Source organism: Rattus norvegicus, chromosome 11, assembly GCF_021556685.1.
Source record: "Rattus norvegicus strain SHRSP/BbbUtx chromosome 11, alternate assembly SHRSP_T2T, whole genome shotgun sequence".
In the NCBI taxonomy this organism is placed as follows: Eukaryota; Metazoa; Chordata; class Mammalia; order Rodentia; family Muridae; genus Rattus; species Rattus norvegicus.
Genome location: NC_141544.1, coordinates 84,927,549 through 84,942,356, shown reverse-complemented (window position 1 = coordinate 84,942,356; position 14,808 = coordinate 84,927,549). Strand labels below are relative to the sequence as shown.

Below are 14,808 nucleotides of genomic sequence, written 5' to 3'. Positions count from 1 at the left end.
CCCCCCCCCAGGTTTTATTTTTTAAAGATTAGGGCTTGATGTTGTTTGATATTTTAAGAATACTGGTTTATCTAAATGTAAATTTTCTCTGTTTTTAAGTGACAGCAAGAAGTCCAATGTCATTTCACACTGTGTAGCCAAGCAAAACAACTCCGTGGCCTGAATTTGAACTAGTGGTGGTGGTTTGAGTTCATAACAGTTTGACTAATTTTTCTACTCAGCACTATAAGTAGATGTACAGTGTACCCAGTGTACATAGAGTGAAGTGGGTATCATATAAACCCATTATAACTTGAAAGTATCACTTAAGGCATGGCCACCTCCCAAACTTCCTACCTCAGTCTAGCCCTCTTACCTTAAACACATTCACAACAGATACACTAGCAGACGGGTGGCCTATTTTAGATGGGATTGAATAACTCATCCTTATTAGATAATATACTGGATATAGAAAACAGGCTGGTTGAAACGAGTATTTGAAGCATGGCTTCTATTAAATTTTCTTCTTCTCATTTCTTTGGCAGCTTTGTGACGTTAAAACAAAATAAAACCTAGATTAAAGCCATTTCAAATTAGAGCAAATCTATTTCAGATCCTCTCCATTTGGATACTGAGCGCTCATAGGTTTTGGTGGCTAGTATGAATGTAATTCACTTAATTAACTACTATCTAGAGACTTTTAGGCTAACTCTAATATTTTGCCATTTAATATAAAGTAGACATTAGCTGCACATAAGATCCGTTCAGTGCAGCCTAGAAGTAGAATTACAAAACAGGGGCTTTGTAAAATGCATAGACAAGTTACACATGGAAGCAGCCATCATGTGATTTCTTCCTTTTGTGTTTTCTAAACAAGAATCAGGAAGCAACAACAACAAATGCATTTTTATTCAATACTAGAAAGGGTTGCAGTTTAAACTGGTTTCTATACTAGTTTATACTGGTTAGGGTTCATAGCAAGTTTCTATCTACAGCTATCTTTGAGACAGTCACCATAGTAAATATGCCCCTCCAGTCCTGCAATAGGAATGTTTACTGTCAGACTGTTGCCTTTATATACTTGACAGTATTGTGAGTAGATAGGTCCTGATTTATGATCATGATAACTAAGTGAAAGGGGATTTATTTTGGCTGCTGGTGATGGTGGATTTTGTGTGTGTGTGTGTGTGTGTGTGTGTGTGTGTGTGTGTGTGTGTGTGTGCACTCGAGCAAGAAAGGGGGATAGAGTGGGGGAGGAAGGGGGATAGAGGAAAAGAGAAAGAGATGGAGAGAGTCAGAGAGGGAGAGAGAGAGACAGACTGACAGAGACAGAGAAGGGGGAAGATGGATGAAATGAATATGTCTTTGATGTGAGGTAAAGTACAAGACTCTCCAATTTTAGTTCCCAATAATGGCATTAGTTGGCTTCATAATCTTTCACAGACAATATTCCTTTTATGAGCCCCAATTTCCTTTTAAAAATACAAAAAATGGTTGATGATGAAAGAGCGTTATTTAGAGTAATGCAAATAATTTAATTATTAAGAAGGAAATGTAGCTAAAGAAAGGAAGAAACCCAAAAGGCCCAAAACCTAACTGGAACTTTTGAACATTAAAAAAACAACTGGAGGTTGGGGATTTAGCTCAGTGGTAGAGCGCTTGCCTAGCAAGCGCAAGGCCCTGGGTTCGGTCCCCAGCTCCGGGAAAAAAAAAAAAGAAAAGAAAAGAAAAGAAAAGAAAAGAAAAGAAAAGAAAAGAAAAGAAAAGAAAACAACTGGGAGAAGCAGGTAGCTAGGAGACTAGGAATCAACCATGTCCGAAAAGGGTTTGTTAGGGAGGAGTTGGGGGGGGGTGGATTATAAGGAAAGGGAAAAATGAATCTGACGTCTTGAAAGTCAAAAGGAAACTAAGAAGACAACTTTGCTAAATACTACGGAGGGGGCATTGCTAGAGATGTGGCGCTGTTAAGAGACCTTGACAAGGATCATTTCAATAAATCGGCGCCATTAAATTCAGATGAAAGCCAACAAAAGAGAGAATTTAAAAAAATCATCTGTGCCTTCATAAAACGATATGTGTTTATTCCTAACCTAAAGCTTAAATGTCAGAAGTCCCTTTCTGGATCAGATCTCAGACCTAGGTGCCTGGCATACCTAGACTAGATCTCCTGGCTATAAGGTTGTTAGGTTACGAAAATGCTTTGAAACAGGTCTCCTTATATTGGCTGCTCCAGTAAATATTAATCGTGGGGATTTCCCGCGCCCAGCCCGCCCAGACCTCCCGGAATCCTTAATGGGGTAAGTTTATTTTCAGAATTCCAACCCGGACACTTTGGGGGCGGAGCCAAGAGGAGGAGCACTATACAAGTCCCGCCCACAGGCTCTAGCGCACGCGCACGTTATCCGCGGCACATTTGTGCAGCCTGCCTAGCGTTCCTGTAGGTGGTTATTTCGGGGACGGACTGACTACGGGAGCCCAGCCGGATCTTGCGGAAGTCCATGCGCCATTGGGAGGGACTCGGCGGCTGCTCTATGCCCTTGTTGCTGAGGGCCGCTTCCTGGGTCATTGCTGGAGCAGGAGTCGGAGTGGGGCCGACACGGGGCTCCCCCGTGGCCGTCTCGGCGCCTGTGTGTGGTCTGCGCTGGCGGGATGTGGCGAGCAGGTCGGGCTGCCCTGGCCTGGTAAGTGCGGCCTGCGACCTGGCCCCGTTATGTCACGTTCTGGGCCATCTGGACGGTGGGGTTGACCCATCACTACTTCCTGAATGTGCAGGTGACCGACCCTCAGGCCAGGCCGGAGCTCTTTGAGAATTCTCGCGAATGTTTAAGTACCCGGAGGAGTGACGGGAGTTGGCCGGTGACCACTCCCCGTTCAACAGGATTTTTGATGCCTTGGCCCATCGTTGCTGTCCCTGCCCTTGGGATCTCGCTGTTATCTGTCTCTAGTTGCTGCTTTTATTGTTGCCATTCCGACCTGGCCAGGCACTGTCCTTGTATCGCTGTGTGTGTCATTTAACTGTCTTCTTCCAGACATACGCCATATATACTTTGCACTTGCAGCTCCTTGGAAGCAATTGCAGCAGCATACTTGAAACTGTGCACTTTCATACTTATGTGTGAAAGGGCTCTCTGCCCGTTTGCCTGACTCTCTGGCTGACTCTCTGTCAAACCTAGAGAGTGATGCACATGATATCGGGCTGTTTAAGAAATGCCCCCTCAGAGGAGATTTTGTTCAGTGTTGAGGTACACTTTGATAGAATGTGATGCACTTTTCTAATCTCGCAGATGTTGTTGCCCTAGTCTTGTTCTAAAGTAGAAAATCATAAAATAGTTGTACCTATATGAATTCCTATATGCACTTACTGATCCTAAATTTGATATTATATATGAATTTTTTCCAATAGCCCCCAAGTTTAGCACGTTGTTTCAGACTTTTGACTATAGGAAGTAGTTTACACCAAGGAAGATGGAGAATGTTTAGTTCTTCTGAATTAATTTCACCTTTAAACATTGGTCTTAAATTTTATTTAGAACTTTGAAAGGATTTTGTTTTAATTGTGGTGGGGAGGAGAGATTTGTATGGGAACATGAGTACAGGTGCCCTCTCTGGGTGGAGGGGTAGGATCTCCCTGGAGAAGGAGTTGCAGGCAGTTGAGCTGCCCCAGGTAGATACTGGAAACTGAACTCAGGTCCTCTGCAAGAAGCATCAGTCATCTCTACAGCCCCTAGAACGTTTCAAAATGTGTTTGTATCTGTTTCACCAGCAAGTATGTCTGTGTGTCTGCTAACCACAGAGGACAGATGACAGTCACTTAGACTAGAGTAGCAGACAGTTGTGAGTCACCATGTGGGTGCTGGGAATCCAATATGTCTTCAGGAAGAGTAGCCCTTCTTCTTAACCAATAAGTCATTTCACCAGCCCTGCCCCCCAAAGCTTTTTTAATGGTGTAAATGAGGTATTATGCTTATAAGGACTGGAACCCATTTGTTCCATCATAATTAATTGAGTCCAAATTGCCTCTGCTACAATGTGGTCATTTTTAATCTTGTGGGGTTCTAATTTAGCAGTAAGTTCACAACCTTTGCTATTGAAATGAGCTATTTACAGCCTTTATATTGCTGCTGTTTGATAATTAAGTAGAGACATCTAATTTTCTATAAAGCATGAAAAAAGTGCAGAAGATAGCTTACTCTTGCTAAAGAGGTATCTAGGAAACACTTAAAATTGAGTTTACAAATAAACAGGTTTGTAGTTTGTATTGTTTGTTTAATATAGTTACGTTTCATTGGGCTACATTGTTTCTGAAGTTTTGAACATGTTTCTACAGTCATGCTTTAGAATGTCTTATGCCCAAGCACGGTTTAGCTAATGGAAGAAATGGAAAACCAGAAACCCCCAGGCTCTGGAATTTGCCTTGCACAGCATAGTTCCTGCTAAGTTATGAAATTATGCAGCTAAGTGCTACTCTATGAGGTTAAAACAGACTTTCCATATACAGATAAATATACTTCTCTTGCACAAGTCAAATGGAAGACCGATGACCAACACTTTGGGGGGTGCAGTAAATATTTGTGTAAAACTAATGAAAACATGATTTTGTACTGCACAGCTCCGTGTAGGTAAATGACGTGGTAGGTGAGGTAGGTTACGTGGGAGATGTACTTTATTACATTTGACTTTTGGATTTTTTTTCTCACTGTTTTTTGTTTGTTTGGGGTTTTTGTTGTTGTTGTTGTTGTTGTTGTTGTTGTTATTGTTGTTGTTGTTGTTGTTCCAGACAGGGTTGCTTTGTGTACCTCTGGCTGGCCTCGAACTCACAGAGACCTACTTCCCTCTGCCTCCCAAGTGCTGGGATTAAAGGCATGCACCACCACTGCCTGGCTTGACTTTAGTTTTTAAGCTCCTTTGGATAAGGAAGTCTTTCCCTCTCCTTAGCCACTTTTCGGGTCTTTCTCAACTCTGCCATCTGTCCCAGATTACTAAGGCTTTGTTCGGCTGTGGGTTTTCTTTTTCAGCACTGGTCTGGCTTGACCTTTGATTTTACAATTCTCTTCAGTTCTGCAAAATTTTTCTTCAACTTTATTTTCTTCCTTCCAGTGCATCTGTTCTTTTTCTTTCTGAATACTTCTAAAAGAAAATGTAATTTCTTAGATAGGTCCAGTATGTTCTTCATTTCTGAATACAACCCCTGCCCTTCATCTGCTTTAAAAAGAAAAATATGCATCTGCCCCAAAATGTTCATACGCATATCTATCTTAAAATGTTATTTATTTACTTGTATTATGATTAACTATTTGCATTATATGCCTACTTTAAAAATAAGATTAAGTGGGGCTGGGGATTTAGCTCAGTGGTAGAGCGCTTACCTAGGAAGCGCAAGGCCCTGGGTTCGGTCCCCAGCTCCGAAAAAAAGAACCAAAAAAAAAAAAAATAAGATTAAGTAATATACTGCTTTCATTAATGACAGATAAAGGTTGGGGAAGATAAAATGGATTTCTTGATTGATGCTTAAGTAGATGCACATTAAAAAGCCAACATCATCAAGCCATTTTACACCTGTAGTCTCAATACTCAGAAAACTGAGACAAAGCTAGAAGTTCAAGGCCAGGCTGAGCTACTTAGCAATACCAGGTCCAAAAGAGTTAAAGAGCAAGACCCAGTCACAGAAAACGAAAGAGTTAAATCACTGAAGGGCAAGTTTCTATATCTATAGGAAGGTAATTAAGATATGGGCTCCCTATTTTTCTCCATGCATTGTGAAAGATATGAGGTCACCTTGGAAGGACATCTCTCCTAGAAGATTAGTTGATGTTTTCTTCAAGCTACACAGTTAACTGTTGTAAAAGAGGAAATGTTTGTAATGTACTAAGTTGTAAGCCAAGTCATAAAACTACATGTTGTAAGTCCTTGCTATATTATGATCTGTTTATGAGTATGCACAATAAAAGGCAGATCTACTGTAAACAAACAGAAAGCCCCCAAACTTACCCATGCAGCCACAGTGCACACTGTATGCAACTCCACACACCCACAGTGCACACTGTATACATCTCCATGCACCCACAGTGCACACTGTATACATCTCCTTCCCCCTCCCAGTGCACACTGTATACACCTCCATGCACCCACAGTGCACACTATATGCATCTTTATTCCCTGATGCCAATGGACCATTGTCATGTACCCCTGTGCAACACTATACCTCCTGTCCTCCCACTTTGATACCATTGCTTTGTATCATAGCTTATGTTTTCTGCATTTTTTTCTTTATTCTGTATTATAGAATATAGGATATATTCTATATTTATATTAGAATATATTCTAAATTTATTTTCTGCTGTTAATATATATGCAAGCACAGCTTTACTTTTAATAAACTGCTTTTTTAGTATTTACTAAGCTCTTTTTAATGTTTAAATCTACATTTTGTATTCTCTAATATTTTTGAACATGCTCTTATTTAAGTTTACAGTATTTTCAGGAATCCTGTCAATACACATGATATCATGTTAAGAGCCCCTCATTTGCTGCCGGGTCTGGATATGTGATCACATTTAAGCTTGAAAGCCAATGACTGATGCAGACGATTTGTTCATGCAGTGAGACGGATGGATGGCTGACCAAGTTGTGTTTTCTGGTTTTAATTACTTCTCCTAGCAGCTTTCTTTTCAGGGCTCTTACAGAGTGTGCAGGGGATGTGAGCCCAGGGCTCTTACAGAGTGTGCAGGGGATGTGAGCCCAGGGCTCTTACAGGGTGTGCAGGGGATGTGAGCCTGCTACAGATGCCAGTGTTGATGACAGCTCAGCCTAGGAAGCCTCCTCACACACATGCACTTGGCATCCTTATGTCCTCCCTGGCAGATTCCTCGGGTTCTGAAGGCAATTGCTGGTCTGGTCCTCCTTTTACTGTATTACCTCTATGTCAGGAATACCTTATTGTGGGGCTGAACAGAAAGCTGCTCTTGCATAGGACCTGGGTTTGGTTTCCATGACCCATTTGAAGCTCACAACCATCTGTAACTCCAGTTCCAGGAGATCCAATGCCTCTCTGGCTTCTGCTGGTACCATTCAAACAAGTGCCCAGCTATGCATGCAGGCAAAGCACCAATACACATAAAATGAGTTATAATAGAAATTTTAAACTTAAAAAATGCATGCATTTTTGTTACCAGCTATTATAGTGCACAGCTGTTGGTAAAACAAATGCCCACCTCTTCCCTCTTTGGTTTCAGTTCCTTGAACCAGAAAGTATCACAGCCCACATATAGTAGATTAGCATAGAGAGTCTGGAGTCCCTGGACCTGAACTAATATTCCACCTTTATTCCTTGCATTAGTGTCGTCTGGGGCCGGTTGTGTTTATACTTTGTGCCACATTTTCCTTCAGCTGTAGAATGGGGTAGTGCGGGTTATTTTTGTGGCAGGATTTTCAACAAGATTGAGCTGGCACAAAGCAAACTAGCGTGTGATGGGGCATGGCTTGTCAGTATGCATGCGTGACCTTTTCTGCTATTCTTAGGCATTGTTACCTTCTCTTATGTTTCTCCCATTCTTGTTTGTTTTTTCAGTGAAGTCTGCCAATCCTTAGTGAAGCACAGCTCTGGAGTACAAAGAAACGTACCGCTCCAAAAACTGCATCTGGTTTCCCGAAGTATTTATCGTTCACATCATCCTGCCCTCAAGCTTCAAAGACCCCAATTAAGGACATCTTTTCAGCAATTCTCTTCTCTAACTAACCTTTCTTTACATAAATTGAAACTTTCTCCAACTAAATATGGCTACCAACCCCGCAGGAACTTTTGGCCAGCAAGGTTAGCTGCAAGGCTCTTAAAACTTCGATATATTATACTGGGATCTGCTGTTGGAGGTGGCTATACAGCCAAAAAAGTGAGTTTACTTTCTTACTTTAAATTCTAATTGTTCCAAAATATTGTAAATTTGTATAGCATAGTAGAAAGAAATTGTCATTTTTCTTTAGTGAGTAAAATGTAACTAGCTATTGAAGCAGTCACTGTATATGTGTACTATGTCCTATATCTTATGGTGCTATTAAATATTAACCAAAATTATAGATGACCTGGAAGATGGAACCCTGGTCTGGGAGTAAGAACACTTAAATTTGTTTCTAAACATTGCTATTTTAATTTGTTCCTTAAAAACGTTGTTCCTTAAAAGTTCTATACGTGATACATTCTCCTTGAAGACTGTTTTAATCAACATGCTTTCTCTTTATATTGGTTTATGGCATTTGGAGTACCTGATTGACATGCATTCTTGTCTTTTAGACCTTCGATGAATGGAAAGATATGATACCAGACCTTAGTGACTATAAGTGGATTGTGCCTGACTTTATATGGGAAATTGATGAGTATATTGATTTGGGTTTGTATCATCAACATTATAAATAGCTTTTGGGTTCTGAGGGGATGGCAGTAGAAATAGTTGCATTGTAGTTTTAAAGCTTGAGTCAAATATGTGATAGTTTTATTTTAGTAATGAAAGTAATAATCTATAAAATAAAAATTAATTTTCATTACATTTATTTATATGTGTGTCTCACACTAGTAGGCACACACATGCAGATACACATGTGCATTCCAAGGGATGTGTATAGAGATCAGAAGACATTTTGTGGGAGTCTTTTGTAATTAAAAGGGATCCGTGGTTACCTGTGGGTTGACAGACACTCTTACCCATTGAGCCAATTTGCCAACCCAGAGGAAAAAGAATATAAGAATAAGTATCCAATATTCTCATTTTAACATGACTGCCACCCCCCTTTTGAACTACTTTCCTCTAGCTTCGCTTATTTATTGAATGGGTTAACCTGTTTCTTATTTAAGAGTTACCTAGTCATAAGTAGGTGTGCCTTGTGTTTGCTACCTAGCACTTTGTCTCTGCGTTTCCTTGCTGTTAGCAGCCTTTCCACATAGCAACATCGCCTGCGTCATACACACTAGGACCCTAAGCTATCGCTTTTTTGGTAGACTAGCTTGGTTGTTTCTACTTTCTGCAGCCAAGTTCCTTAAAAGTCTGTTGGTGTGCAGAGTGACTTCACCCCTTAAAACACTGCCCCTGCTGTAACAAGTGAGTGAGGACAGTCAGTCGCTGATGGCAAGTAACTCATGAGCTTAAAGACTTGGAGTCCCTTTTAAGAGCTATGGAGGTGGAGTTCATCTACAAAAGTGCCTCCTCATAGTACCTCTTAAATGTAGCCATGGACAAAGGTATTTTTAGGAAAGGGACAGCTTCATTTTTTAAGAAGAATACATGTTAGTACCATGTAACATGATGTCCTTACCAATATCTTTGTGTGATGACTGAGAGGCTGGATTCTGAGGCTGGGCTGCCTGGTCTTAACCCCTGGCTCCCATTCTCCCATACTGTGCGCCCTGGTGTTTCATCTATGAGTGGAGTTGACAGTATTTGTAGGACTGACTTGAGGTGTAAGCAAGTTGACATATCTGTAACCCTAGTATCTTGGCTGTCTCCTCCCTCAAGACTGTCTGTTACTCGTGTTTTGGTCCCCTCTAGAGAAAATCAGAAAAGCCCTTCCCAGTTCAGAAGACCTCGCCAATTTCGCTCCTGACCTGGACAAGATCGCCGAAAGCCTCAGCTTGTTGAAGGATTTCTTCACTGCGGGTAAGGAGGGGCTTTTCCCAGGGCTGAGGAGCCTCAGAGGCAGGGTGCACAGATGGGTCTTCTTTGTTAATGAAAACAAATGCAAAAGCATTCAATTTTAACACAAGGTAAACACAGAGTTTGCACAATGCTTTTCATTTTTAGCATGAAGTTGGTAAGAAACTGTGTGCTTAGCTCTTTGTTGGTGAGAAGAGACATCCCTTCTTGACAAGGAGATGAGACCACCTATGCATTTGCTTTTCATCACTGCCTCAAACCGATATTGCTACCTTACATTTAATCATTACAGATCATAAGAAGTATAATTTAAAGGGTTTATCCTGGCATATTTGCCCAATTGTTTCCTAATATGATATAAGTCTGAAATCTCAGACATCTCTGCTTATTATTAAATTTTTATTTCCCCTTTTGCTGACTTTTTACAGGTCCCAAATTGGTTAGTGAAGTCATAGAAGCTTCTGAGCCACTTCTCTTGTTAGGTGTGTAACGAGACATTTTTGCTGATCTTAACATGCCTTTTAAACGCTTCTAATAAACTAGTCGCAAATAAAATTGGAGACCAAATTTATAATCCTGCTTGTATATGCTGATCTTTAAACCCAGAACTGATTACGCAAACTTATATCCTTTTTGATGGAAATAATAAAAGACAGTATATTCATAACAAAACAAATTGCTAAATACATGATTTAAACTTATTAAAAGAAAATTTGCTTAGCCAAAGTGTTTTCTTGGAAAAAATTGAAATGAAAAGTAATTTTAGCTTGTCTCATCTGCCCTGTCATGGTGACACTTAAATGTGCTTTGTGCTACACACGGTGTCTGCTGGCAGTGGTGCTTGACTCAGCTGTGAGCGCTGCTTTGTAAAGCCATCCTTACCAAAGAGCTCGCAATTCTCACTTATAGTTTAAAAATTGATGGTTCGAGATTTTCTGACATTGATTGCCAGTCATTTTCTTAAAAATAAAAATCTATTCTTTGAAGCTCGTTTGGTTTCTTTTGAGCTTTGATCTCACGTTCAGCCCAGCCTCGGCCTCCTGAGGGTAGGCGCTGGGATCCCAGGCATGCATCTGCCTGGCTGGGACTTGTTTGTTTTGGTTTTCCTGTTGCAGTGCTGGGGACCCAGTGTAGACGAGGCAAGAACTCACTCTGCCGCTGGGATGTGTCCTCGGTCTCCTCGCACCCCACTTACTGTTAATTGCTTAGCTGTGATTGGAATTTAGCTTAGGCTGTTGACGTCATTGGAGAATGTAAACAAGTGTGTTTATCTTTAAGGTTCACCTGGAGAAACAGCATTTAGAGCAACAGATCATGGATCCGAAAGTGACAAGCACTATAGGAAGGTAAGTATAAAACAGAGATCATCTCACAGGGAGTCCCGGAAAACTTAGCTTTTCCCCAATTTTTGAAATATTTAAAAATGCTAATATATTTCTAGAAAACTTCAGGTGTTAGTGCAGCTGTTCTGGAATAGAGCAGAGACAGCCTCCCCTTCAGTTATGCTCTGTGAAATAGCTTCAAGGGTGTGTTATAAACTGTACATGAAAGGGAAAAGCCAGCGTAGACGGTTTAAGAGGTCTTCTCTTTCTTGGGACTTTGCACACAGTCAGCATGTTCACAGCTCTCCAGGAGGACACAGCGTACAGCATACCGGGTTTATGCATAGAACCTTCTTGCTCTTCTGGAGACTTACGATTGCTTCCAAGGAAAGACATGAGAGAGTAGAAAGTGAGTTACTAGTGAGTAAGTCAGTTCTTACGTACTGAGACGCTACAGGGTTGTGTATGGAGAGTTGAGAGGTTTGTCAGTATGGCCCCTCCTCAGACTAATGCATGTGGACCCTGTGGGGCCATTGCATATGAAACGTAGAGAACTGCTGAGCTATGTCATGTGACTTCCTCTACATGTCTGCCCATGTGCTCTACCATAATGGTCATCTTTAACTAGAAAATAAATAATTATATATAAAGTTTTGTAAAAATAATGTCTAGATAAATAAATTTGTGAGTAAAATATTCTGTAAACATTTAAATGTGGACCATTTAATTTATACTGAACTTTAAAGCATCATGGGAAAGAAATAATTTTATGATTATTAAGGAGCAGAAAGAAATAATTTCTGTATTTCTATTTCTTTCCCTTTCTTTCAACTTGAACCTTTTTTTATTCTATCCCAATTTTTAAATATATTTCTAAGATTTCTTTTTGTTCACTTTTTAGGTAAAACATACTTCAGAGTTTTGTATTTGCTTTCGTTTTGACCTGTTTTTAGTAGAGATAATTTTAGTTAAGGAGCCTCTTGGTTTTGCATTGAGGGATAGTGCTAGAATATGGCTTGACAAATGTCGCTGATTTTAAGCCAGAGAAAGCCTTGACCACGAAAGCCAGTAAACCTAATGAGTTGATCCGAGGAGAAGGGCCCATGCGACAGACAGGTTGGAAGTGTAGATCCTTAAGCTGCAGTGCTTTTGCCTAAATCAGTGGATACGCCGGGGTCTGCTTTCTCACTCACTCACATGTTCTGTGGCCACTTTGTTCAGACTCAACTCAGGTAAGTCCCCTAAAACTCTGCCAAAATGATACATGAGTGTTCTGTGATTGACTCTGCACTAGAGAGGAAGCAAGAGAATGCATCTTGGGGAATCACTTATTGATGTAGATTTGATTTTATTCAATTGACATGAAAATAAATGTTGTTTTTTTTAATATTCCTTTGCTTGTTTGACAATAAATGCCCCTTGTAGGCTCCTCCTTTATCTGAATTTATGGTAATTACTTTCCCCTGATGGAACTTATCCTTTGGGGCTAGAGATATGACTCAGCCAATCAGAGTACTTCTTGGTCTTGCAGAGGACCCACAAGAAGTGGCTTGCCACAACCTGTAATTAGTGCTGGAGGACCTGACATCCTCTTCCAGAATCCTCGGCCACTTGTATTCTCACATACATTTATTAAATTGTCCAAGCTTACCAAGTATTTCTCCAGTGATTTATTGTAAAGAATCAAGTCTAGAATTATGCCTGTGCTGCTTTTATTACAGGTTTTAATTAAGTCAAATTATAGAAGATGCTAATATGGTAGAAGATGTTGATGTGCAGCAGATAGTTTTAGGTTCCCTCGATGCAGTGTTGTTTCTAGGATACTTGAGGGTAATAATGAGCCTTGTAGACAAGGTCCAGATAGATACGTTGGTGTGACCGGATGAACCTTGCCTACTAAGTGATGTTTGGATATCATTGTGCAAGGACTGACATGAGCCTGGTGGTAGGTAGCCTTTTTTACATCATCCAGGTATGTTTTTGTTTGTTTGTTTGTGGGGGTGTTTTGCCTGTACACTACATGTGTGCCCACAGAAGCAAAAGGGGTGTTTGATCCCAAGACTAGAATTACAGTCAGTTGTGAGCTGCTCTGTGGGTACTGGGAAGGGAGCCTTCATCCTCTAGAATAGCAGCCCTAACCAGTGAACCATCTCTCCAGCCCCCCCAGGTGTCAGTTCCAAAGATTTGCGTGGTCATCAGAAGTTCGTGGATGACATCCAGAGTTTCTCATTACCTTTTTATTGTTTAGTCTTAGATCTTAAGATGTACTCATTAAAATCATATTGTGATCAACAGCTATACCAGCCTGAATATGCCTGGTTTCACCTACATTGTGTTCAGGGTGTGAAGCAGTCAGGTTCATGGTTGTGGTCCTTCTCTACTAGAAAAAAAAGGACATGCAAGATTTTTAAATAATAGTAATGGGAATACATTTCTATAGCTAGAACTGAAATAAAGGTCTGCCCTCTCTCATAGGGGAGCACATCCAAAAAGTCTGGCAGTAGAGGAATAGTTTGGACCCCTCAAAGCCAACTGAAGTAAAGGGAGCTGAGGGAGCACACTGTCACATCGTAGGAGCGAGTCAGACTGAGCAGAGTGGGCTGCTGGCTTGTGCTTCCCATCCTGACTCACTAGCCTTGTGCGTCTGGGGATTACAGGGGAGAAAGCACAGAAGGCGTAAGACACTGCAGTAGTCCAAGTAATCATCATTCCTTTGCTTCTGCCTGAGCACACATCTGCTAGATTGTGGACACCATTCGTGTGGTGGTAATCCCAAGTTTAGACATGTAAATCATGCTGGCATATAATAATACTACTTTATAATGAACGGTTATATTAATCAAAGGTTTAAAATTGGGAGGAAAATTTTAACATTTTTATTCGCTGGAGGAAATATTTGTGTGAACTTTGTAAAGTCCTTGGAATCTGGAGAACTTAAAACCTTCAGAAGCCAAATTGGGACCTGGAGAGGAAAGCCTGTTTTAGTGAGTGAGTGGACCCAATAATTGTAACCCAGCACCATCAAGTACTTCCGGTTTGAGGAATTCTTGTTTTCTGCACAGCTACTAGCATAGATTAGATAAATTCTTACCAAGACTACACAGCACAGTGTACTTAGTAGATCAGAGGAAAAGTAGGAGGAGCAGACAGCCTTGCGGCATTGCCAAGAAGAAGTTTGTTGTGTGTTTATGTCATTCAAAACTAGTATGAAAATGTATCAATAAATCATACTGTTATAGGTAGACCCTTCCAAACAAAGATTTAATGGAAATTGTAATATTGATAATTACTGATAGCCATTTTATCTCTTAAAACTATTTGTAGAAAATGTCCAAATAGTAAATTATATAGTGTGCTATTTCTGATTGGAGAAAAAAATATTTCAAAGGAGGAAGACATTCATTTTGGCAGCCTATAACAAGTTTTACATTCAGGAAGACACTTCATTTTTGACAACCAATAACAAATTTTGCATTCATAAGTATCTTGAGCAATAATATGCAAGGAAACCAAGTTTGGGTTTGTTTGTTTTGTTTTGTTTTTTAGCTAAACAAGTTATTCAAAGTTTAGGAAGTACTGCTTAGGAATACAGTTCTTTTTACTAAACCAAAACGTAGTTTGGCATATATACAGGGCCTGATATTAGATATTAGATACTTTGTTTGGGTTTGCAGACCATAATGTCTCTGTAAGCTACTCAGCCTGCCCACCACAGGTTGTCAACTCTTTTCTCTGCAGTGATCCTGCCACTGTGCTCTTTGATGTGTAGGTTGATACCGATGGGCCAAAGGCACTCTGAACAGAGAGCTCTGCAGGATTATGGGGTGGTACTGATGCAGATTTTGCAATCACAGGTCCTGTTTTTTCTG

The 14,808-nt window shown here is 40.4% G+C and overlaps 1 protein-coding gene across 7 annotated transcripts in view; it reads left to right on the top strand.

Annotated features, from left to right (window-relative positions):
* The first annotated feature begins 2,395 nt into the window (after positions 1-2,395).
* Positions 2,396-14,808, top strand: part of Opa1 (OPA1, mitochondrial dynamin like GTPase) — a 76,975-nt gene continuing 64,562 nt past the window's right edge. For 2 of the 7 annotated variants that reach the window (NM_001433909.1, NM_001433907.1), the window contains 6 exon segments: positions 2,482-2,660; positions 7,547-7,865; positions 8,264-8,360; positions 9,513-9,620; positions 10,046-10,099; positions 10,896-10,963. In NM_001433909.1, coding sequence (NP_001420838.1) covers positions 2,629-2,660; positions 7,547-7,865; positions 8,264-8,360; positions 9,513-9,620; positions 10,046-10,099; positions 10,896-10,963 — 678 coding nt within the window. In that variant the 5' untranslated portion in view covers positions 2,482-2,628. 7 annotated transcript variants of the gene reach the window in all.